Raw genomic sequence first — 24,968 nt, 5'->3', positions numbered from 1 at the left:
TCAAATACGTACCCCTTTATTTAGTAATCAGAATTTCATAATTTATCTTGAACCTAGTACACGACCCAATACTCAATTGAGCACAATGGGACACAAAATACAGAGATAAGGACAACATATACAGAAAAGCACAACAGGCGGCCTTATTGCTCATGCAGCAATTTCTTCCAGGCAACCCAAAGGTTGCAGGAAACTTTGAAAACTTTAAAACATTTTTTTTAGATAATTGATATCACGCGGTTAATGCCTATAGGCTCACCCCGGACTCCATGGGAAACATAGCTGGCGAGGACTGGGTGTACACACAACACACGCGTACATAATTATATTACTCTTCTGTCTACTCCTTTTGGATACAGGCGTGATGCTATGTAGATTTAACATCATTAAAATTATTGTTCCAGAATTAAATGCCACCAGACATGGCGATCAACATGCGCCGCTCGAAGCTGAAGGCGGCAGAAGCGGCCCTCCTCTCCGGTGAGCTGAAGAAGCCTACCTGGGAGTCCAGGAACGAAGGCATCCATGAGAGAGTCAGCTTCGAAGACGCCATCTGGGGATTCGACCTTGCTGGCGGGTCTTACTATAAAACTCCTCTCAGAGTCGTTTCTGTGAGTATCTGAAGAATGGTTCCTTTTGGTTCATAAAGTCGACAACATACTTAGATGCTTTCTATAAGAACCACTACTCAAAAAGGGCCTTTGGCGGGTCAAAAGTAACGCTGATGATGAGATGAGATTAGTCCAAATTCAGTATATTTCCTAGTGCAGTGTTGTTAAGTGCAGCTTTCACTAACACAGTGGGCTCGACCATTATAGACGGCGATACGGCTCACCACCTATCACTTTGGTCTAACAGAAAGATCGAGGTATGGGTACTTAGTTCTACTTGTTTCTATGCTGTTCTGGGAGCAAATAAAAAACATAGAAAACGTTCAGCTGCTTGTCTTCCCGGGCATGTCGTAAAAACCGACAGAGGGATTGTGTCATCTAACATGATGGACTAATGTTATGGGCGATAGGCTGATCCCTTATCACCATAAGGTTCATCATATCCAGCTTACGACATCGTATCAACAGTGGCTGCAAGTTGTCTTTGATTACTTGTGGCTCTGCCCACCCCATTAGGGATTACGGGCGTGAGTTTATGTATGTATGTATGTATGTTCTACTTGTGATGATAGTACCTCTGATTACCCAGGATGTTGTTTTCCAGGTGAAGCCAGACAGTCGTGCGGCCAAGGCCGGTATCCGGCCGGGAGACAGGTTGAAGAGGATCAACGACATCGACACCTCCACGCTGACCATCCAGGAGGCCCATAAGATCATCATTGACTCCGGCATACACCTCAAAATTGCTGTCACTGCGTAAGATTTCTTCCACTACCTTCTGAAATACCGCTGTCCTTAGTGTGTGCAACCGAAATATACATTTATACATACATAACATAAACTGCCTATATACGTCCCACTGCTGGGCACAGGCCTCCCCTCAATCAACCGGAGGGGGTATGGAGCATACTCCACCACGCTGCTCCACTGCGGGTTGGTGGAGGTGTTTTTACGGCTAATAGCCGGGACCAACGGCTTAACGTGCCCTCCGAAGCACGGAATCATCCTACTTTTTCGGACAATCAGGTGATTCAAGCCTGAAAAGTCCTTACCAAACAAAGGACAGTCTCACAAAGTGATTTCGACAATGTCCCCATCGGGAATCGAACGCGGACATCCAGATCGTGAGCCTAACGCTCTAACCACTAGACCACGGAGGCTGTTTATACATACGATCACGCATATTTCCCATTGGGGTTATCAGATCACAGAATTCCACTTACATTAATCCTGACACATCACAGAAATAAAGTTTCAATTAAACATTGTTCTATTTACTATATCAGTTACTCACCTCCTAGCATTATCCCGTTTTTCACAGGGTCCGCTTACCTAACCTGTGTGGGTTGTGAAGTGGATTACCAACCCCATCAACCCTGGTGTCAGGGATACTATTGTACATAATGTTAATAAAACCCTTTATTTTAGGCCAGAGGACGAAGAAGACTCCTACTACTGCTACGAGGATCCAATCGTAAGTGGAATATTTCTTTATTTTGTACGAATGTAGATATTTATCCCCAGGGAAATAAGACCCAGGATAGGCTGCTAGCTTTCTGCTGTTTTCAGAGACTTATACACAGTCATACATTCAAAATAATATACACGGAACACAGAAACAAGGGAGATGTGCCCTCAGCATTAAATTACACGAGTCCGCATGTCGCCTGTTAACTCATGTCGGTGCGTGAAGCGGCCGCATCAAGACATTTCTGGCCGTTACTAGGTTGCAGCTGATCTCCGTAGATAATTACATAAAATTGTAGTGGCAACCTATGACCCAACCTTATCGCTATCGACCCACTAGGGTCGATTAATTCTTTCAAATATTTTTCCTCTCAGACGACGCCCTGAGCCGAGGTTCGCGCCCAACTGGGCACCTTCAGGCCTGTTGTCTTAAACGTTGTACCGGTGAGAGCCTTCAGCGCTCCCCATTTGTCGGGCCAAGCAGTTAATGCCACCTGCGGCAAATCTACAATAAGTCACGTCAAAAAAAAATATGACCCGACCCGTCGCCCAGGACCCGCCCTTGTCTGATATCCGAAGCACGTAATCATCTTACTTTCTGGACAATAATCAGGTGATTCAGTTTGCAATGTCCTAGCCAAACAAAGGACAGTCTCAGAAAAATGATTTTGACAATATTGCGATCGGGAATGAAACCCGAACCTTCAGGTCGTGAGCTCAACACTCTAACCACTAGGCCACGGGTCTGTACATTACATCTACACGTATATTACATCTAGTTACTTCAAAAAATATCATCTATTCCCGGTCCGTTAGCCCAACATTAAACCACTGAACCACGGATGCTGGTATCTGTACAACACGTATATTACATCTAGTTACTTCAAAAAATATCATCTATTTTGTGGCTCATGACCTTCATTGACGCTAAAGTTGACGAAGTCAGTCATTGACCTTAAAAGTTAGGTGCACAAAAGAAGATCCATTTTAATTGCTTTAGGTTCTCCATTAGATCAATCTAAGTTCATTATTGCACTCAATCTCGGCTGGCTTGATTGAGGTCGCAGGTTAGGTCCCAGGAGGTCTATATACTATCGATGAAAGTGCTTGATAGAAAGATTGTGTTGTTAATGGGTTTATAATTTGCTGCTATGTTGGAGGGGCAGAAGAGCTGTCGTGGCCCAGTTTGAAGAGCGTTTGATTCTCACTGTATGGTCGCAGAGTCGATTCCAGCAAGTTACGAATGTTTTTCCCAACAGGGTCCACATAATACCAGCGTCGTGGTTCACGCCGCGACTTGTGCTGAGTGACGCCCTTTTATCTCAGGACGTCCACCACCACCTTATGATCATTTCGACAAACATCAGTCTTGCGTTTTTTGTAATTGTTTTAGTGGAAAATTGATATTATGGTGTTGTTGTCTTTTTTGTGTGGCTATTTCTATTCTATTTTCAAAAATTGTCTTCAAATTCATATTACAGTAAAAAATCTTGTGTTCAGCAGTGAAAGAAAACATCGTGAGGAATCCTACATGCCCGAAAAATGCGTTTGGAAAGTATGTGTTACCAGTAAGGCGGCTCACAGTTAGAACGCAATTTTTGTATAGAGTCCGTATATAGAGTGTGTCAGGGTAAAAAAAGTAAATATAGACCCTTATTACCAACCTATTAATTATTAATACTAAATTTAATTTGTATACTAAATTATAATATACAGATGGACATTGGTTGTAATTAATTTAATGTATAATTAACACTAACTAATTACAAACTGACGAAAGCTAGACAAGTATTTTTGTCACAGAATAACAATTTCAGATTAACCAAATCAAATATGAACCTGTCTGAAAATTGTAGTCTGCCGTCCCGATAGCGTGACTCCATACAAGTCTAATTTTTTTTTCGTGTATCGCCTTATCGCGTATGTGAGAGCAAGCAAGACACTTCACGCACTATCTCTTTACTCATAGCTACTTAGACTAAAGTAATACCCAGAGGGGGTGAGGTCGGCACCCGATACGCGTTAGTGCGGGGCGTAGATTTACCGTTCTATAATAATTCTTTATTCTATGACATTTGTTCGGAGGTCCGGGTTCGATACCCGATGGCGACATTGTCGAAATAACTTTACGACTGTTCTTTATTTGGTAAGGACTTTACAGGCTTGAATCATCTGATTGTCTAAAAAAAGTTGATTCCGTGATTCGGGGCAGGTTAAGCCATTGGTTCCGAGTATTAAAAATAAAATAAAAAAAACATATTATTTCAGGCATGTAACCCATATTTATATTAGCAATTATAAAATTCAATAAAACAGAATAGTAAAAGTAAATTAACCATAAACATACCTCCACCAACCCGCAGTGGACCAGCGTGGTGGAGTATGCTCCATATCCCCTCCGGTTGATTGAGGGGAGACCTGTACCCAGCAGTGGGACGTATATAGGCTGTATATGTTTTGATATATTCTACTATGACATTGCTGAATTTGCTTTTATGGAATCACACGGCTGTATAATTATACGGCTGTATTGTATTTAATGTTACCATTTCGAACAAATTACGCTGTTTGTTCACGCTCCAATTTGCTTAGTAATAACCGGACATGATGTAGTGCTGAATGGAATTAAACTTCTTTTGATTTAAAAAATAGTTTGGGGCCTTATATATACATGTCAAATTAAAGTAGTTTCCAACTAGTCAAACCAGTTACTTTCTACTAAACGTCAAAACACAAAATCACTACGGAATTTGTATAAAAGCAACCTGTGACGTCATAGAAAAACGTGACAAAATGTGGCACTTATTATTATCTACATTTTTCTTTATTAAAATTCATAAATAATTTAAAAAGAAACAAGAAGTTTTTTATTAACAGTTTTAGATCTGTCTTTATTTAGTAATCAGAATTTTACAATTTATCTTTGACTAGTTGGAAACTAAACTATGGTATAGATATATTTAGTTGTCGTGGTGTCCAAGGAAGGATAGGGTTCTAAAACAAAAATACATTTGAATTTGTCAAAACTTCAATGGTTATTATTGAGCCGCCAAAGGCCCCGGACATGACTCATGTAACGACTACGTACAGTCATGAGCAATATCATGTACCCACTTTAGAACCCTGTCGCATTATCATATTTGTCATTTAATGAGACTACATACATACATACATAAACTCACGCCTATTTCCCACCGGGGTAAGCAGAGACTATAGAATTCCATTTGCTTCGATCCTGACACACTTCTCTTGCTTCCTCCACATTCATCAATCGCTTCATACACGCACGCCGGCGGTTAATGAGACTAACAGTTAATAAACTGTTGTTGTCAAAAATGTTAATGCGACATGGTATCAAAGTGTATACATATTAGTACTCGTGACCGTACTAACATCATCAAGTAGTAACCGGGACCAACCGCTTAATATTCTCAAGCACGGATCATTCGGCGCGTAATCGGCTTGTAATGTCCTAACCAAAGCAATGCTCACAAAGTGATTTCTGAGATATATCCCCACCAGAGTTCGAACCCGAGACCTCCGGTCCGTGAGCACAACGTTAAACCCCTGAGCCACGGATGCTGGTATCGAAACGAACTCGTAACTTAGTTATTTAATTCTTTAACTCGGCGACTCTTTCAGACGTATACGATAGATTCAATTTGATTTCAAATCAATAATCTTGTTAACTATCCAAGCTTTAACTTGCTTACTACAAACTAGATTGATATTTCAGTAAACACATGAAGTCAAGCTCTCTTTTGAGAAAAACTATTACAGGGCTTCAAGAAACAAAGTTGTAATTATGACGTAAAATTACAAAATTAATGGCCCCGATTCCTGCAGACACCTCCTAATTTTATTTAAGTTATACCCGTCATTTTTTTATTCGTCGAAAAGGAAAGGGACGGATGATTGACAACCTGTTAATTCTAAATGAAAGAATAACCCGGGCGAATAAAAGCATCTCGCTCATATGCAAACCTTCTGACATGTGCTGTTAACTTAATTCTGTCGGGTTATTGGCCAATATAAAATTTTGGAAGGGTTTTTAAACTTCTACCTAACGCATAATGGGCCATCTTAGAGTCTAAATGCGGAAAACAGAGCCCACTAACGAACTAACTAAACTTCTACCTAAAATTGACGTGTGTTCTGTAAATTTTATGACTGTCGATTACCCGTCCCTTTTGTATTCGACGGACAAGAAAATGACTGATATAACTTAAAATAAACTTAGATAGTGTGTTCCGGAATCAGTACCACTATCTCCATTAAAAAGATGATAATTTTTCCATCTGACGTTTCAATGGTTGAAAATTTCTGATTGATGTTATTTTTAACAGGAGGAAGGATACGACAGCGAGGAGGAAAGGAGGATTGAAGAGGAAAAAGCGAGAAAACGAGAGGTCCACGCTAAAGTTGTGAGTGATTTATTTTGTATACTAGCTGTTACCTGTTCTACGCATGAAACGCTACTATTAAAACTACAAGTTTCATACAAACTTTGCCACCTATTTGAATTTTTAATTAGTATTTATAATTATAATTAGTTATTAAAATTTTATAATTAATAATAATAATAATAAAAAATCTTTATTACTCAAACAAGGTACAATTTAAACATTTTAACAGCGAGCCCTGCACTAGGGATCACCCTGTATCGCAGAGGCTCAATGAGATACAATTTTCGCTTAATATTAATAAAATTATACATCAAGTCCGGTGGAAACTTAACTTAACTGAATAATACAGTTAAAAATTATATTAAGAAAGATAGGACATAACAAATCTTAGAATCTAAAACATTTAGAACGATCTTAAAAGATATTGAGATCAAGATGAAAATACAACAAAATTGTAACTAATAAAAAGGACATGTAACAATAGAAGTATTAGGTATGTAGTAAGTAATATGTGTATGTATGTGTAAGGGGATATTGTGTGTGTGGTGTGTGAGTGAGTGTGTGTGTGTGTGTGTGTGTGTGTGTGTGTGTGTGTGTGTGTGTGTGTGTGTGTGTGTGTTTTTTTGTAAATTCATCCCCTAAGGCGGTAAAAAGGTTTACCGCCTTAGGTTTTTTTTTTAAATTCCGTCTTACTGAGCAACTACGTCCTAAAAATAACCCACATACAAAATTTGAGACTCCTACCACATGTAGTTTCTGAGATGTCGTGATGAGGGAGCGAGTCAGTAATCTTTCGTTTTTATTTATATAAGTAGTATAGATTATGTTTCGCACGTTGTGTTTCGGATTATAAGCGCAGCACGTTACATAGGTGTTAAACGTGCCGATGGCTTTAGAAAAACTACACTGCATTTCGATAGCGCGAAATCAGCTAAGCTAAATAGGTAAAGTAGGCCAAAATAATGTGCAATAAGAGACTTCCCAGGCTGCGTTCACTAAAAAACAGTATAGATGGCATTCTATAGCTTTAACATCCATACATACATAAACTCACGCCCGTAATCCCAAATGGGGTGGGCAGAGCCACAAGTAATCAAAGACAACTTGCAGCCACTGTTGATACGAAGTCCTAAGATGGATATGATGAACCTTATGGTGATAAGGGATCAGCCTATCGCCCATAACATTAGTCCATCATGTTAGAGGACGCAATCCCTCTGTCGGTTTTTACGACATGCCCGGGAAGACAAGCAGCTGAACGTGTTCTATGTTTTTTATTTGCTCCCAGAACAGCATATAGCTTTAACGTGATAAATATACCTATTTTCTCATTACTCGGGTCCAAATTGTATAGATAAATTCCAAAATGCAATGTAATGGCAGAAGCATATTTAAAAATAATTGTTGCTCTAAATATAAATCACATTATGTTGTATATAATTCTATTGCTACCTATATTGCTTCTCTTTATTTTGATCAGAATAATAATGGATGGAAGATGTGATTGTGCCTGGATGTAATAAAAAGGGTCATAATGTAAATATTTATATAACTTTTATCTTCCATCATCAAACGGTTCAGTATTATATAAAAGTGTATTTGTATCAGCCGTTCGAATTTTCAATCACTTACCCACCGAAATAAAATTGTTGGAGGGTAAGACATTTAAAAAACGTCTAAAAAATTGGCTAGTTGATATGTAATTTTATGACTTGAATGAATATTTTCAACAACAATGATATTTAAAATTGACAAATGTTTATAATGTGACTTATTATTAGGTAATAATATTTGTAATATTGTACGTCCGACATGGACATGCTGTTGAGACAATTTCATAATGTTTGACACCTGCATATATGTACCTACACAGCTTCTCAATAAATGTTTCTTGTTTCTTGTCTGTTATCCTTGAAATTAGAAGGTTAAACGAAGGAAAATCTGTACAGCGCCATCTATATTGTTTTTGAGGAACGAACCCTGGAAAGTCCCTCAATGGACCATCAACGTTGATGCAGACCCCAGAGACGATGAATATAACAGGACTAGCTGAAAAGAAGTCAGGTATTTTGCTCAGCGGTGGGGCAAAAAAGGGTATCAAATAAAACTTTCTGACTTTGACAGTTCGAAATTACTTCTTTTATAAACGTGTGCCGCCAAAGAAAAAGTAGAAATGCTTTCGAATAAATAAATAATATTTAAACTAAAGTGGCATCTCGTGCGCATGGCAATAGGCGCATTATGAATCCTATTTGTTTTGTGTTTAGTTTAATTTTACTAACCTACTTTAAGTGCTACTAACACCAATGGAACTCTTTGTTTTCCGAACTAAATAAAAATAAAATAAATAAATAAAGTGTTCACTTTACAAAACACTACTTATTACACAAAGTGTTCTTTAAAAGAATTCAACAACACAGGTATTAAAGTGTACTTTACACTTAGTGAACAATCTGCTAATTATTGCCCGACGGAAAGGTAAAGTTTTACGTAGAATGCTTTAAAAAGCGGAAAACTTAACGAGCTGGATAAAACAAAAGCTGTTGTTGGCGATGCATTAATTATACTGGAGGTTTCAAAAGCTACATAGACGAAACTTGGGAATATTTAAAAAACTGTACGCTCTTACTAGCTCTTTGGGAACTTAAGAGATTCTTAAATATTACATAATTGGTAATACATAACATAATTGGGGTAATCAAAGGTACATTTATCGCAAGATGAACCAACTGAACCTTTTCTAATGACATCTCCAATTTGGTCTAAGGTTCAGTAAGATCTACTCTGAACCGGCGTGCGTGTATGAAACGATTGATGAATGTGGAGGAAGCAAGAGAAGTGTGTCAGGATCGAATTAAATGGAATAGAATGGATCGAATGGAATTACATAATCTCTGCTTACCTCGGTGGGAAACACGCCTGAGTATTATGTAAGATGAACACATCTTACCTCACTAAGCTTTCTGTTAGACTAACGCGATTGTGTCAGAAGGATTAATATGAAGAAAAACCTTTCCAAAGAAAGCAAAACAATTGCAATAAAAGAATTGTAGCGTTGACAGCGACTCCCCGAACGACGACTCCCGCTACGGCGAGTCTCTTCGAAACCATTGCCATAATTAAAAAAAAGAGTCTCTTCGATTCCGATAGAATCCGTGTTCCGATTCCGGCTTGGGCTTTATCTAAAACACGATAATACTTGATTTTAAATAATAAGCGCTAAGACAGAAGTACCGCGGCCGCGGCGCTAGTGTCGAAAATTCGCATTGAATTATTATGACTTGTCGATTAGTTCCATTAAATTCTGCATTATCTTCAGTTATCATTTTGGAAAAACTGTCGATATTTTTTATATTGTTTAACTATTTAATTATATAATATAAACATAATGTTACAGCAAAACTCGAACCCTCTATATTGTTATATTGTTTCTTTTGGTACAATAAGTATATTGTATTGTATTTCATATTCCAGAGCTCTTACTGGAGTCTGCAATGGCCGTGGGTGAGCAAGCGCAGGATCATCTACAGAGAATCCAACTGCTTCATGGTACCCAGCAAGTTTGAGGAGAAACATAAGTAAGTACAACCCACACAACCCTATCGTGTGGGATATGTAGTGAAATATTATTGATCCGCCAAAGGCCCCTGACATGACTCATGTTACGACTACGTACTCACATCAGTAAGTAGTAACCGGGACCAACGGCTTAACATGCCAATCTTTCGGACAATCAGGTGATCAACTTGTGATAAAAAAAAAAAAAAAAAAAAAAAAAATTGTCGAGTGACTATGTCTGTTTTTGTTTTAATTCATTAATATTCGTAATTCTGTTATTTAATCGTCCAATCATATTTCTTTGTTTGCTATAGTGGTTTTTGCATGAGTGATAGTGTTTTCAATGTGATTTTGTGGATGATTGTCGTCAATAATCAGTTGTTGCTGATTGCTGTAAGGTTTTCATGGACAAGTATAGTCCATAGAGTGAACATCTCCAAAAGGGCGCTTTACATAACACGACATACGCAAACGGGACGCTTTAAATACTCCGGATTATAAAAAAGGACGCTTTACATAGTACTGCATATCACAAAGGGCTGTTTAACATTGCACGTATTTTTTGCAAGAGCGCTTTATTAATCTCACTAATTTTATCAATCATGTCTCCTCCTAAAGTTTGCGCTGGATGTTGCAAACCGTTCTTAAGGAAAAACAAATTTTTAGTATGCTGCATATGCAAGTCGAAATACGATATTGATTGTGCTAAGGTGCCATTTAAGCGCTTTTGTATAATGGATGCTTCTCACAAGAAAAATTGGAAGTGTTCTCCTTGCGAGCGAACAAACGAACTTCCTAAAGCCAGCACACCCACAAAGTCTCCACCTTTCGTACTGGCTGATGATGTTGAGGGTGCCGAAAATGATTTTGCTAATGTCACGGTACGCTCTAGGCAGATTGACTCTTCGATCAGAGTACCTGATCAGTGTGGATGTGTTCCGGAAGATAAGCTTAGATCTATTATCAAGCAAGAGCTGTCGGCTATTCTGAAATCCACGATCAAAGAACAAGTAACTGACGAACTTAAGAACATCAATGACCAGATATTGGGCTTCCGGGAATCCCTTACGTTCTTTAATAAGGAATTCGAGGAAATGAGATCTGCTTTCCATGAAAAGACTGCCGTGATGGTAGAGTTGCAATCCGAAAATGATAAGTTGAAGTCTTCTGTGGCAGAGCTTACTCATCGACTGAATACGATTGAATTACACATGCGAGAATGTAATATTGAGATCAATGGAATACCCGAACATAGATCTGAAAACCTAGTAGATACTGTTCTTCAGCTAGCGAAGGTTGTGGATAATCCTTTGCGTCCCGATGACATACAACATGTTACCAGAATTGCCAAGCTTTCTAATGACAATAATAGACCGAGGGCAGTAATCGCTAAGTTGCGTAGTGCACGTCTGCGAGACGAAGTTTTGGCTTCGGTCACAAAGTACAACAAGAAAAATGTCACAGACAAATTATCATCAAGTCATTTGGGTATTGGTGGACCTCACGCGCCTGTCTTTGTTGCTGAACATCTTACTATTGGAAACAGGAACCTACACGCTGCAGCTCGCAAGAAAGCTAGAGAATTGTCATATAAGTTCGTCTGGGTCCGTAACGGGCGCGTATATGTTCGTAAGGAGGAGAGTAGCCAGGCTCTTTTGATTAAGTCTACCGATAGTCTTAAACTTATGAAGTAGTCTTGTTGTTTCTTCTGTGAATTTGTTACGGAGTTTTCTGTTAAAAATGCTTGATATATATTATCAGAATGTTCAAGGACTTCGAACAAAGACAAATGATGTTTACAAAAATATTTTAAATTCTAGTTATAAAGTTATCGCTTTCACAGAAACTTGGCTTAAGTCTTCCATAGCTACTAATGAAATTATTGACGAGAGATACACGGTTTATCGGAGAGATCGCTTGTGCTCAGAATCCACAAAAAAAGATGGTGGAGGTATCCTGTTGGCTGTAAGTCGAGATATACCATCTGTTCGTCTTGCGACCTTTGAGAACGATATTGAATGTTTGTGGGTTCAGCTACATATAAATCTCGGTAATTCAATAAAAAAACTCCTGATCTGTCTAGTGTATTTGCCTCCACCTGTTAAATTAGATAAACTGTCACGTTTCTTAGAGAATGTTGAGATAGCTATGAGTCAGGCTGATGATGTTGTAATTCTTGGAGATTTCAATTTGAGGTTTATTCAGTGGAGTCCTTGTTCCAATTTTAATTATATGTCCCCATCTAATTATAATGGCTCTGGGTTGGGTAACTGTTTAGTGGACTTTATGTCATGCAATAGTCTTTACCAACTTAATAACATCCCTAATAGTGATAATGTGTTCTTAGATTTGGTCATGTCTAACTATCAAGATGCCTATATTAAGAAACCACTGGATTTACTTAGCAAGGGTTACCCAATTCACCCAAATTTATTGTTATGTGTTCCCTACGATAATATTGTGTACTTAAAACCAAAGAAAAAAATTACCTATAATTATTATAACGCTGACTATTCTAGTATAGTATCTGAGTTAAGGAGTGTGGACTGGCATCAACTATTTCTCAAGTGTAACCATGTTGACGAAATGGTATCTATGTTCTATGACATCTTGGAAAAGTTGCGGGACAAATTCGTGCCAAAGCGTAGAACAATCAAATCTAATCGTCCTTCCTGGTTCAGTAACGCTCTTGTTAATCTATTAGCAGAAAAAGAAAATAAACGCAGAAATTTTCGTAGGTATCATAATCCTAGGGATGAGATAGAATATCATTTGCTTCGTAATCGTTGTCACAAACTTCTTGATAAGTGCTACTTTAATTATAGGGCCATAACAGAAGCAAATATTCCAAAGAATACTAAAGCGTTTTGGAGCTTTATTGGTAACAAGCGGGGTGGTCATTCTTCGGTACCTGCCAAGATGCATTTGGAAGACATTGTGGCCAATTCCGGTACTGATATTTCCAACTTATTCGCCCATCATTTTTCATCTGTTTATTCTTCTAAGACTTCCTCAGGTTCAAGTTTGTATTTTCCTTTAGATGCTATCAATAATAATCATTTGTCAAAGGTCAGATTTGTAGAATATGAAATTAAAAAGATGATCAAAAAAATAGATGTTAATAAGGGGCCGGGTCCGGATTCTATCCCTCCTTTATTTGTCAAGCGTTGTATGAATGGACTTGCTCTGCCTTTGACTATTATTTTTAATCGATCTCTGGAGCTTGGTATTTTTCCTAAAGAATGGAAGAAAGCGCGCATCGTACCTGTTTTCAAGAAGGGTGACAAGGATTGTATAAAGAATTATCGACCGGTTTCAATATTGTCATGCTTTTCGAAGTTATTTGAATCTCTGCTATGTCCATTGTTTGTAAATCTACTAAACAGTTTGATCTCGGACAATCAGCACGGATTTGTACCTGGCCGTTCTGTTGTTACTAATCTAGTTCCATATATTTCTGAATTATCAGGTGAGCTTGATAAAGGGCTTCAGGTGGATGCAATATATACCGATTTTAGCAATGCCTTTGACCGGGTAGATCATTCCATACTTATACAAAAGCTAGGTCACTGTGGTGTGGCAGGATCGGTACTTAAGTGGCTTGAATCGTATCTCCGAGATCGTCCTCAGATGGTTGCAGTTCATGGGTTTAATTCGGATATATATTATGCTACCTCAGGTGTACCTCAAGGTTCACACTTGGGACCTATATTGTTCTTAGCATTCATTAATGACATCACAACTCAAGTAAGAAATTGTAGAATTTCATTATTTGCTGACGACTTGAAGATTTATAAAACTGTTACTTCAAATCGAGACGCGCAATTGATTCAAAATGACCTCAATAGCATAAGTGATTGGTGTTACTCAAATAATATGGTTCTTAATGTTAAAAAGTGCTTCCATATACATTTTACTCGCAAAAAAAAGCCACTTGTGTCTAAATATGTATTGGGTGGCGTTGAATTAGCCAAAGTAGATAAAATACGAGATCTCGGCATAGTTCTAGATAATCAACTAACACTCACTCCACACATTGACGAGATGGTGACTAGGGCTGCCAGGATGCTTGGATTTCTTAAACGAAATGCCAAGGGTTTTGGAGTCAGTACCAAAATCCTATTATATTATTCTTTGGTTAGAAGTGTCCTGGAATTTGCATCGTGTACATGGAGTCCTTTCTACAGTGTGCATTCACAAAGAATTGAAAGTATTCAACGCGCCTTTACGAGATATATTGCTTTTAATTGTAGTGGTTTTTCTCACAGAGAACCTTATAATCAGCGTTTGAGCAAATTCAAAATGATTTCTCTTCGTAGTCGCAGGCAGATATTGGATGTTTGCTTTCTTCACAAGCTGGTCCGTGGTGGATTGCGATGTAGTAGCACTTTGTCAATGGTTTCATTATCTGTTCCATACAGGTACCCAAGACATCGGTTGAACAATATATTTGCTACCCCATTTGCGAGAACCAATAAGACAAAAGAGAAGCTTGGAATATTAAAACTAGTTCACCAAAATATTCAAGGCTTCTCTGGCAAAGAATTGGACATAGAATTATTTTTAGAGACATTTTTTATTGACATTTTATGTATTACTGAGCATTGGTTTAAGGATTATGAATTGTTATTCGGTTTTGAAAATTATCATTTGGCTAGCGCTTTCTGTCGAAAGATCAAAATACGTGGTGGCTCCCTTATTTTTATCAGAAATAGTTTAAAATATAAAGAACGCAAAGATATTACTGGACTTTCGATAGAGGGCACTATGGAGATTTCATGTATAGAAACAGAGAAACATATTGTTGTGGCCGTATACAGACCCCCATACAGTGCTAACTTCACAGTTTTTGAATCAGTGATGGAAAATGTACTGAAGGTAATATCCAAAAGTAATAAATCCATTATAGTGTGTGGAGATTTTAACGTTGATTTATATGAAGTAGATTCAATTACAACTAGATTTCTAAGTGTGTTTACATCTTTTAACCTTGTTAATATATTTATGGAGCCAACTAGAATTACAGAAACAACTGCCTCATGTTTAGATAACATTTTTTGCAATTGTGATTTCCAAGATAACAGTATCCTTAACTGTTTTAAGTCTGATCACAGTGGACAGTTGGTTAGTTTTCCAGTACTTAAAAATGTGCAAAAAATTAAATTTAGTACTCGACCCATCACTGATAATCGGATAGAGAAATATCGAAATAGTCTTATTAGTAACTTACCTTGTCCAAACTTTGATACAGACAATCCTGACGATTTTTACAGGGATTTCTTCACTATTATCCATAAAGAATTTGAAAATAATTTTCCTCAAAAGGTAGTTACCAACAGTCAATCATTCAAGTTCAGTGAGTGGGCTACCGTAGGCATTCGCAAAAGTAGAAATACTCTTTATTCTTTATATGAGGAAAAAACGTATACACACGCTGATAGTTTCAAAAGCTACGTCAAAAATTATTCTAAAATATTTCGAAGAGTGTGTTATACAGCCAAACAGATGCATATTAGTAGTAAAATAAAGACCGCGGATAATAAAATAAAGGCAGTTTGGCAAGTAATAAATAGTGAAACAAAGGCTTCTAAACCGCGTGAATTAGAATACAATATAGAATCGGGCACTGGGTTAGTAAAACAAGATAAAGATGTAGCTGAAGTTTTTGATAAATTCTTCACGAACATCCCTGTAAAAACTACAGAATCTCTCAGGTCCTCTCCTGTTCAAGCTGATATATTATTAAAAAGTAATGTTACTGCTTGCACTAAATTATTTGATTTTAAACGCGTTGATCCGAGTAGTATTGTTAAAGTATTCAAACAGCTGAAACTTAAAACCTCGAAAGATTTATGGGGATTGTCTGTCAAATTGATGAGCTCTGTTATTGATATCTTAGCACCATATCTAGCTTACATTTTTAATATGAGTGTTGAAAATGGCACTTTTCCAAATTTAATGAAAATCAGTAAAGTTATACCTCTTTTTAAATCGGGCACAAAATCAGACCCCACGAATTATAGACCGGTTTCTATTCTACCAGTACTTAGTAAAATTTTCGAGAAAATTATTCTCGACCAACTGCTATGTCATTTTAATTTAAATAACTTACTCCACAGCCAGCAGTTTGGTTTCACTAAGGGTCGGTCTACAACAGACGCGAGTGTGACATTTGTTCGTCACATTTTCGATGCTTGGGAGAAGTCGCAGAATGCCGTAGGAGTATTCTGTGACTTGTCTAAGGCGTTCGACTGCGTGGATCACGAGACCTTGCTTTTGAAATTGAGGCACTATGGACTAAATAATGGAGCTCTCAGTTTGTTAAATTCATATCTAGGTGGTAGGATACAAAAGGTACAAATCAATAGTACAACTTCTTCGGGCTCTCATGTTCAAATGGGAGTTCCTCAAGGATCCATTTTGGGTCCGTTTCTTTTTTTAGTGTACATAAATGATTTACCTTATGTAGTACAGAACCAAGCTGACATTGTGCTGTTCGCGGATGACACTTCTCTTATATTTAAAATCGACAGAAAGTTAGAGGAATTTGACGAAGCAAACAGCGCTGTGTCGCAGGTTCTAAGTTGGTTTACAGTAAATAACCTAGTTCTAAATGCTAAGAAAACGAAGTGTATTAAATTTGTTCTACCAAACGTAAAGAAAGTAAATAATAACATTAAAATTAACGACGAGAAACTAGATTTTGTTGAACACACAGTTTTCTTAGGAATTACTGTAGATTCAAAACTTCAATGGGGCCCACATATTGTATCACTAGCGGGCAAGCTAAGTTCAGCAGCATATGCCGTCAGCAGGATCCGACAACTCACAGATGTACCCACTGCTAGACTTGTCTACTTCAGCTACTTCCACAGCATAATGTCTTACGGTATTTTGCTGTGGGGTCGAGCCGCTGATGTAGAAACTATTTTCATCATTCAAAAAAGAGCAGTTCGCGCTATTTATAAGCTGCGTTGTCGGGACTCTTTGAGGGAGCTGTTTAAAGAAATAAATATACTGACGGTCGCAAGTCAATATATATATGAAAACATTATGTATGTACGTAAAAACTTATCTCTCCTTCCGAGAAACTGTGAAAGGCATACTTACAATACAAGAAATAAACATAAAATTGCTATTCAAAATTCTAGATTAAGTAAATTAAATTCATCTTTTTTGGGGTTATGTATACGTTTTTACAATAAAATACCAGATAATATTTTAAATTTGTCAGAAAATAAATTTAAAGCTCACGTGAAGCTTACTTTATGTAAAAAAGCTTATTATAAGATTAATGACTACCTAAATGATAAAAATGTCTGGTATTGAATGTGTTCCTCTAGTTATTAAATAACTTGTAATGTATATCCTCATTGGTTTTTAAAAGATGTGTTGCTGTTGCAGTTTCTTGTCATTTCTTCTCCTCAGCCATAACACCTTGCGAAATGACGTAAATTCAAAAATGTTACATTGACCTTCAACAAGTTTATCCATGATAATTACGTTGAATAAATGATTCTGATTTCTGATTTCTGATTTCCAATTTAGGGCTTCAGTCTCCTTTGGTCCGGATTTGTTCTGAGTATAATTCATTTTCAAATAGTATCACTGATTTAGACTTATTTCATGATAATTTTTACAATTTTAAAAGTAAGCTTAATAAGCATTTTCTAAATGAAGGGCCCATTAATCATCACTGATGATTAAATATGAACCACACATATGACAGCTAACTGATAGGAATGTAGATAAATTGTTGGATTTATAGGCATATTCAGGGATATGGCTGTTGTATGGGTGGTCCATATTAATATAATTTTCTAATTGTTTTCTTTTTGTTCCTTTTTCTTTTTGTTAGTAATTAAGACAATTATATTATGTAAGTTAGGTACGCCGTAACTGTGATTTACATCAGATCTCTATATATATATATAATTAGAGTTAATTAGTATAATGCATAAATGTAAACCATGTGGCAGTACTAATTAAATAAATAAATAAATAAATAACGTCATAACTAAACTAGGGATTCCAAAGTAATTTTTGTGGTACATCTCCACTGGGATTCTAACCTGGGACCTCCGGATCGTAAGTCCAACGCTCAAGCACTGAACCACGGGGGCCGTTAAGAACATATTAATGACCAAATTAATTATGAATCATTATCAGAAGACAAGCTAAAAGAACTTCAAATATCCAGTCCAATCAGCGTTAATCTAATAAACTAATATTTATTTAGCACGTCAAACAAATTACTTTCTTAATTACAACTGTACGAGTACCTAGTCGTCACATGAAAATTTAATATCTTAAAATACATTTAAGACGTCAATTTAACTTGATCGTCTACCAAAGAGCCTTATTCACTTCTTAAGCTTGTCTTCATTAATACGGCGTCACAGTCTTTATAAATGTTTGACATTAATAAATTAACAGATCATTCATTTAAGATGCTAGAAAATTACGTCATCAGCAACAATTCACTTCATGTCTTAGAGACATAGAATATAGTATCATTATTTATTTCTCCTTTTTTCTCTTTCTCCCTTTTATGTAACGAATTATCAGTACATATTCTTCTGTATCGAGCTATAATGGGCAAACGACTTATTTTTCCTTGGTATCTGTAGCATACACGTATATATTGAACATATAAACAAACACACAAACATACAATCACACACATACAGTCAGACATCTGTCGTCTCGGTCCCACACTCCATGCAGGGTGCGGGGTGGGGGAGCAGTCGGTCGCCCGCCGCCGCCGAGTGAAGACGTGGACAAGTGAGGACACCGAGCCGATACATAAACAACATTAGTGACACTCGTACATAAGGGATCACTACAGTATCCACAAAGCTTTAACACAACATAACGGTTGAACCTACGTAGGTTATCCTTGCGAAACATCAAACGTGCTTCTCTTCTCTAATCTTAGGTATTCTCATTCGATGTTCTTGACTTTTAATTTAAGTTTTTTGCCTTTCAGATCAAATTTTCCTACACAGCCGATGATTAAGACGCAAGAAGACATCGTATTAGAAAGCATAAAAAGCAAAAATGAGCCTCAAACTCCAGTGACACCTACAAAGGAGCCCTATCCATTTCCATATGAGTTGAGTAAAAAGACTGACCAACCCAACTGGCTCAAGGATATGGAGAAAAATACCACGCCGTCTGTTAATGGCTCCAACGAGACAAAACCCCAACTAAATGGTACCCTTAATGGAATCCCAGAAGATGAAGAACTATCTCAAAGTGAAGAAATGAATTCTATAAAAGAAGACTTAACAGATGATGTGTCACAAAACGATGAAGCTATAGAATCGAAAGATGAATCTCAAAACGATATTTCGGTTGACGAAAGTAACATAGAGACTAGTGAAAATGTTGAAGCAAGTGGTGAAAATATTGAGACTTCTCAAAGTGATGAGATTATGGAAGAGAAAAGTGAAGAAGATCAACCGAATGATGATGATGTTATCAAAGAATTACTAGAAGATAGTACTACGAAAATTGATGAAGAAAATATAATAGATAGTATTTTAAGTGATGGGGAAGAACAAATGAACTCTCATTCGGATGAAAGATAAAATAGTCTAAAATAGTAGTATTTCGAACTCCGTTATGTGATATTAAATATTATGTGATTTAGCTGTGCTCAAATCATAATACTATATTTTTAAGTAGTCTTAATATTATTTAGAAAGTTGTAATGTTGTACATAATTTATCGTTAAGCATAAATTAAATGTTAATAGCATAAACTTTCGTACAAAATGGATCAATTAACTTGAAAGTATAAAATATTCCCTACAGAAAACATGTATTTTTATAATAATAAAAGTTAAATGCGCTTTCGTTATTAAATTGTGGATGTTATTTGAACGTTCGACCCTTATGACTCGATTACCTCTAGCAATAGAGGCGGCCAATCAGCTCGCGACAACAAACACTACACTTCGATATCGAGTCTACCGGTGAGGTCGAAGTTTTCCCTGTTATTGCTATAGGCTCACTCTCGCCTCTAATTCTCTTAAACATCATCCCGTTATTGAGGATAAAACTAGAAGCTCCAATGTAGGCGGTAGCACTGTTGAGTATTCCTAAATTTTGACAGTATTCTCCATACTGTCCAGCTAAAATTCGTGATAAATTGCTATAACACGTGTAGCAACGTGGAGTGTATCTTGACTGAAGGATGATTTACGAAAAAGAAAAGCTTACAGTTTTCTTCTTTCCGATCTTTAGGGAATAAATATAACACTATGATTTTAGAATAGAATAGAATAGAATAACTTTATTCCCAAAACAGTGAAGGTTACAAAAGCATTTACATAAATTAAGTTTAACAATTTGTGACTAGTAGCTAACACTGCCCAGGGAAATGGGACTGACTCAGCATTTTGTTGCTAAGAGTATGGTACGAGTGCCCACTCTCACCAACACTGATATTCTGCCAGTACCCATATTACGCTTATATTTAGTAATAAATGAATTGAACGTGCCAACAAAAAACCGTGCCGTGAATTGTTTAAACGAAAAAATATATATATATATATATATATATATATATATATATATATATATATATATTATAATGTATGTATTTTGTAGTTAAACATTAAATATTAGGATCACATTATGTATAGATTGATGTTGCTACCTATATTGCTCCTCTTTATTTTGATCAGAATAATAATGAGTGGAAGTTGTAATTGTACCTTGGTGTAATAAAAAGTGTTATCATTTATACCCAAAAAAAATAATAAAAGATGCATTATGTCCGTTATTCATGACATTAGCAGTTTAACCCTTTCACGAACAGAGACCATGGGTCATTGATGGTTCATAAAAAGTAGTATAACACATTGGAATCGGAACGTCCGTAGACGTTCTGTCCTTGAAAGTGTTAAAAGAAGAAAAATCTTATCAAGGCCATCTTCGGGAAACGCCGATTGGAAAATCCCTCATTAGACCTACGAAGTCACCACAAACAGAAAGGATGTATATAAAGTATACTTGTCCTCAATCACATCCTGACGTCAATTGCGACCAAAACTCCACAAATATTGGGCCCGACGCTGATTGGTTTGTCTGTTTGCCGCTGCGAATGACTGGGTCAATATGTACACTCCTTCGAGAGTATTTTTGGGTTATTGTTAACCCTGTTAGAAAACTACTAAGCTACACAGACAGATAGAAATCGATAATTGCGAATCGAATCGAATAAGGAAGTAGAAATCGTATGAAACGATAGAGATCGAATAGTACGATAAGGTGCAAAAGTCCAGTCAGTTTCTTGCAAAGTAATAAATTAACTGGTTGCACTTAAGACCTCCTTGATCCATGTCGTTTCTGTAATAGACCAAAAACACCTACAAAAACATATTTTTTATAATTATGACAACTACTTTCGTATATCAGTAAGTAGTAACCAGGATCAACGGCTTAACGTGCCTTCCGAAGCACAGATTATTTTACTTTCGGACTATCAGGTGATCAGCCTGTAATGTCCTAAACAAACTAGGGATCACAAAGTGATTTTTGTGATAATAATATGTTTCCACCAGGATTCAGACCTGCGGCCTCCGGATCGTAAGTCCAACGCTCAACCACAGGACCACAGAGGCTGTTAGGCAACGATTATTTTTATATAGGCTTCATATTATATAATTATAACGAGAAAAAGGTAATTATCACGTCAAATCTCGACGTAGGATGGAACGTCCCTTATTATGCAACAATAATATTCTATGAAAAGGAAAATGCTAAATAGAATTCTCGTTAGAGAGAAATGTCAACATTAATCTACGTTTATTGTGTACTAGTTTTGTGGAAGCGGGTATTGGCGACAATCCAGTATGGCCGCCGGAAGTAGTCCGGCTCGGACCTTCATTTCCGGTGACGTGCGTCCATACTCTGAGCTGAAACTAGAATTCACAAATGAGAGATCTGATTTAAAAAATATATATTTCCTTTTTTTTGACGTGACTTATTGTAGATTTGCCGCAGATGGCATTAACTACTTGGCCGGACAAATGGGGAGCGCTGAAGGCTCTCACCCGGTACAACGTTTAAGACAACAGCCTGAGGGAGAACCTCGGCTCAAGGCGTCGTCTGAGCGGAAAAATATTTGAAAGAATTAATCGACCCTAGTAGCAATAGCGATAAGCGCTGAATGAGGGAAATCGTCGACCACGCCGGCGGGGTCGGTAAATAATTATATTTCCAGAAGCTCTCGTACCCTGAGGGAACTCGGGCACTGGGACATCATAGCTGCTCCACCAACAATATAGAGGTATATGCAGTGGTATAAATGACGTGGCCAGATCGACATGAAATGGTCACATTTCATGAAATAGCCATCTTAAGTTGACCATATCGTTGAAACGTCAACGTTTAATGATATTTCAATCAACGTTTGGCCATATCGTAATGTAGGCGGTGTCCATGCTATGTGGTGTAATAAAAACCTATTCGACATGGAACATTGTTCAATTACATTGATTCATCGATTATAATATCAATCAAGTTTTAAATAAATCGACACCAGCGCCACTATCAGTGGATAATGTTACTAATTCTACGATAGGATTGCTAACGTTTGGCCATATCATGAAGTAATCATGCATTTAGTTGCTCATATCGTTAAACGTTTTGTGTTCATTGATTTGGCCAAACTACAACATGATGTGGCCAACGAATGATATTCTATTTCATGAAATATGCATTTTAATATGCATATGCATTTCATGAAATGTTTGAGCACATCATGAAATGATCCATTCTAAGATCTGGCCACGACATAAACACTACCTTTATTTAGTGTCCTATTGGTTGCCCATAAAAAGAAAAATAAAACATAACATTATTTTAAGCTCATAACTATATCCCAGTACTCACTCATCTCATCAGGCTTTTTTAAGGTTTAAATAAGTACCTAGTGTTTTTTATTTGGATATTTGAAAAGTGCTTAATAATAAATGGATTCTAGTAATAATAGGCGTCATATGAAATTAAAAAGAAAAACATTTTTTTAAAGTTTTAGGAATAAATTTCATGTTATTGCATTTTTGGCTTTCCCATTTTCGCTCGCATCAACGAATGTCGATCATAGTTTTTCGACACGGCATTGAAAGCAAAATAAAAAGTCTATTCTGTGCAATTTTTAAACTTTGCAATCGCTAAATAATGGGAAGATTATGCAGTGCTAGTACATGCCAAAAGCCAGTGAGTGCCAAAAATGGTCACAAAGGACATTGACCAAAGTTGCATGGAACTTGGTCCCAATGTGCACCACCAACGAGACGTATACACCGAAATAGACCACTAAATACTGAGTAATAAATATCAAACCGAAAATATTTTCTACATTTTTTTTTTGACGTGACTTATTGTAGATTTGCCGCAGATGGCATTAACTACTTGGCCAGACAAATGGCGAGCGCTGAAGGCTCTCACCCGATACAACGTTTAAGACAACAGGCCTGAGTGTTCCCAGTTCGGCGCGAACCTCGGCTCAGGGCGTCATCTGAATAAAACATTTGTGAAGTTATACACAAGTTACATAAATCTACTAACAAGTTTCACACTGTCCTCTAATGGCTGAAGCAATTTACACCCGCACAGACTTACTAGACTAAATTGTAGGAAAGCTAATTTCCTGGACTAATTGAATAAGTTTAGTCTGGACTTAACTTAGTTAAACGAATGTAGAGCTAAGTTGCTTGTGGCCTGCATCGTTATGCAATTAGAGTTCAGTACAATAGAGAGAAGGAAACATGTGCTGGTGATATTGCTTCAGTTTTTTCATGTAATAAGGAATAATACTACGTATTAGAACGGTCCAAATCTATCGGTATCTTCTCGTCCAAAATACCTCAGTGTCTCAAGACGAAAGTCTTTGAGCAGTGCGTGTTGCCAGTGATGACCTACGGCGCTGAGACGTGGCCGCTTACTTTGGGTCTCGTGAGGAGGCTCGGTGTCGCTCAGCGGGCAATGGAGAGAGCTATGCTCGGTATTTCCCTGCTCGATCGAATCAGAAATGAGGAGATCCGCAGGAGAACTAAAGCCACCGACATAGCTCGGAGAATTGCAAAGCTGAAGTGGCAGTGGGCAGGACACATAGCGAGGAGAACCGATGGCCGATGGGGCGGAAAGGTTCTGGAGTGGCGACCACGCGTCGGATGACGCTCAGTGGGTAGGCCCGCTACAAGGTGGACCGACGATCTGGTGAAGATCGCGGGAAGCCGCTGGATGCGGGCCTCTGGATCCGCTGGATCCTTGGGGGAGGCCTATGCCCAGCAGTGGGCGTCATACGGCTGATGATGATGATGATAAGAACGGTAACTCTCCAGCGGCTGAGCTGGGCTTACCTCACCCCCGCTCGGTCGTACTCTAGTAATGGTATAAGAAAACCAGGACTGCTCAAAAGTGACAGCTAGCAATTCAAGGTTAGCCCAGCTGACGTCAAGAGTGTGGCTCTTAAATTAGTAATGTGTAGTGCTTTATTTAGACACCCCTATATCACTACCTATTTATTAATTTTCCGATGCAGTTTGAATGCAGTTGACACGACTGCAATAGAACAAACGGGCAGTCCGATTGCAGTTCAATTGCAGTCGGCATGCAGTCGTGCTGCACAGTTGGTTTGCAGTTCTATTGCAGTCGTGTCAACTGCATTCAAACTGCACCTGAACTGCAATTTGCGGTTGGATTGCAGTTGAAATGCGGTCCGTCTGTGTAACCTAACTTGGTGAAAGGCCAGACACGTGTTTCAATTAACCGTTTAATTACGGTTTATAGTATAGGTGACTCCAGACACACGAGTCACCTATATACGATAATTTAAAGGTTCATTCATTGGAATCGATCAATTGAGTTAATTGTTCTCGATTATACAGGCCACTAGCGACAGTGTTATG

At 37.5% G+C, this 24,968-nt stretch overlaps 1 protein-coding gene across 1 annotated transcript; it reads left to right on the top strand.

Moving 5' to 3' along the window:
- Positions 1 to 410: 410 nt before the first annotated feature.
- LOC126369075 (uncharacterized) lies at positions 411 to 19,635 on the top strand. The gene is made up of 6 exons (XM_050013367.1): positions 411 to 611; positions 1,216 to 1,367; positions 2,040 to 2,085; positions 6,425 to 6,502; positions 9,959 to 10,062; positions 19,032 to 19,635. Exons 1-6 carry the CDS (start codon positions 411 to 413, stop codon positions 19,633 to 19,635), a joined length of 1,185 nt encoding a protein of 394 aa, XP_049869324.1.
- Positions 19,636 to 24,968: the final 5,333 nt, after the last annotated feature.

Source organism: Pectinophora gossypiella, chromosome 8 (assembly GCF_024362695.1).
Source record: "Pectinophora gossypiella chromosome 8, ilPecGoss1.1, whole genome shotgun sequence".
Taxonomy (NCBI): domain Eukaryota; kingdom Metazoa; phylum Arthropoda; class Insecta; order Lepidoptera; family Gelechiidae; genus Pectinophora; species Pectinophora gossypiella.
Note: the sequence above shows the minus strand (reverse complement) of the source record. Positions and strands in the feature narration are given on the sequence as shown.

Bases quoted from the DNA above. Each gene is read 5' to 3' on its own strand.
- LOC126369075 (XM_050013367.1), top strand. From the start codon at position 411: ATGCCACCAGACATGGCGATCAACATGCGCCGCTCGAAGCTGAAGGCG. The intron at 1,368-2,039 runs GTAAGATTTCTT...CCTTTATTTTAG, and splicing joins CTCAAAATTGCTGTCACTGC to GCCAGAGGACGAAGAAGACT. The intron at 2,086-6,424 runs GTAAGTGGAATA...TATTTTTAACAG, and splicing joins ACTGCTACGAGGATCCAATC to GAGGAAGGATACGACAGCGA.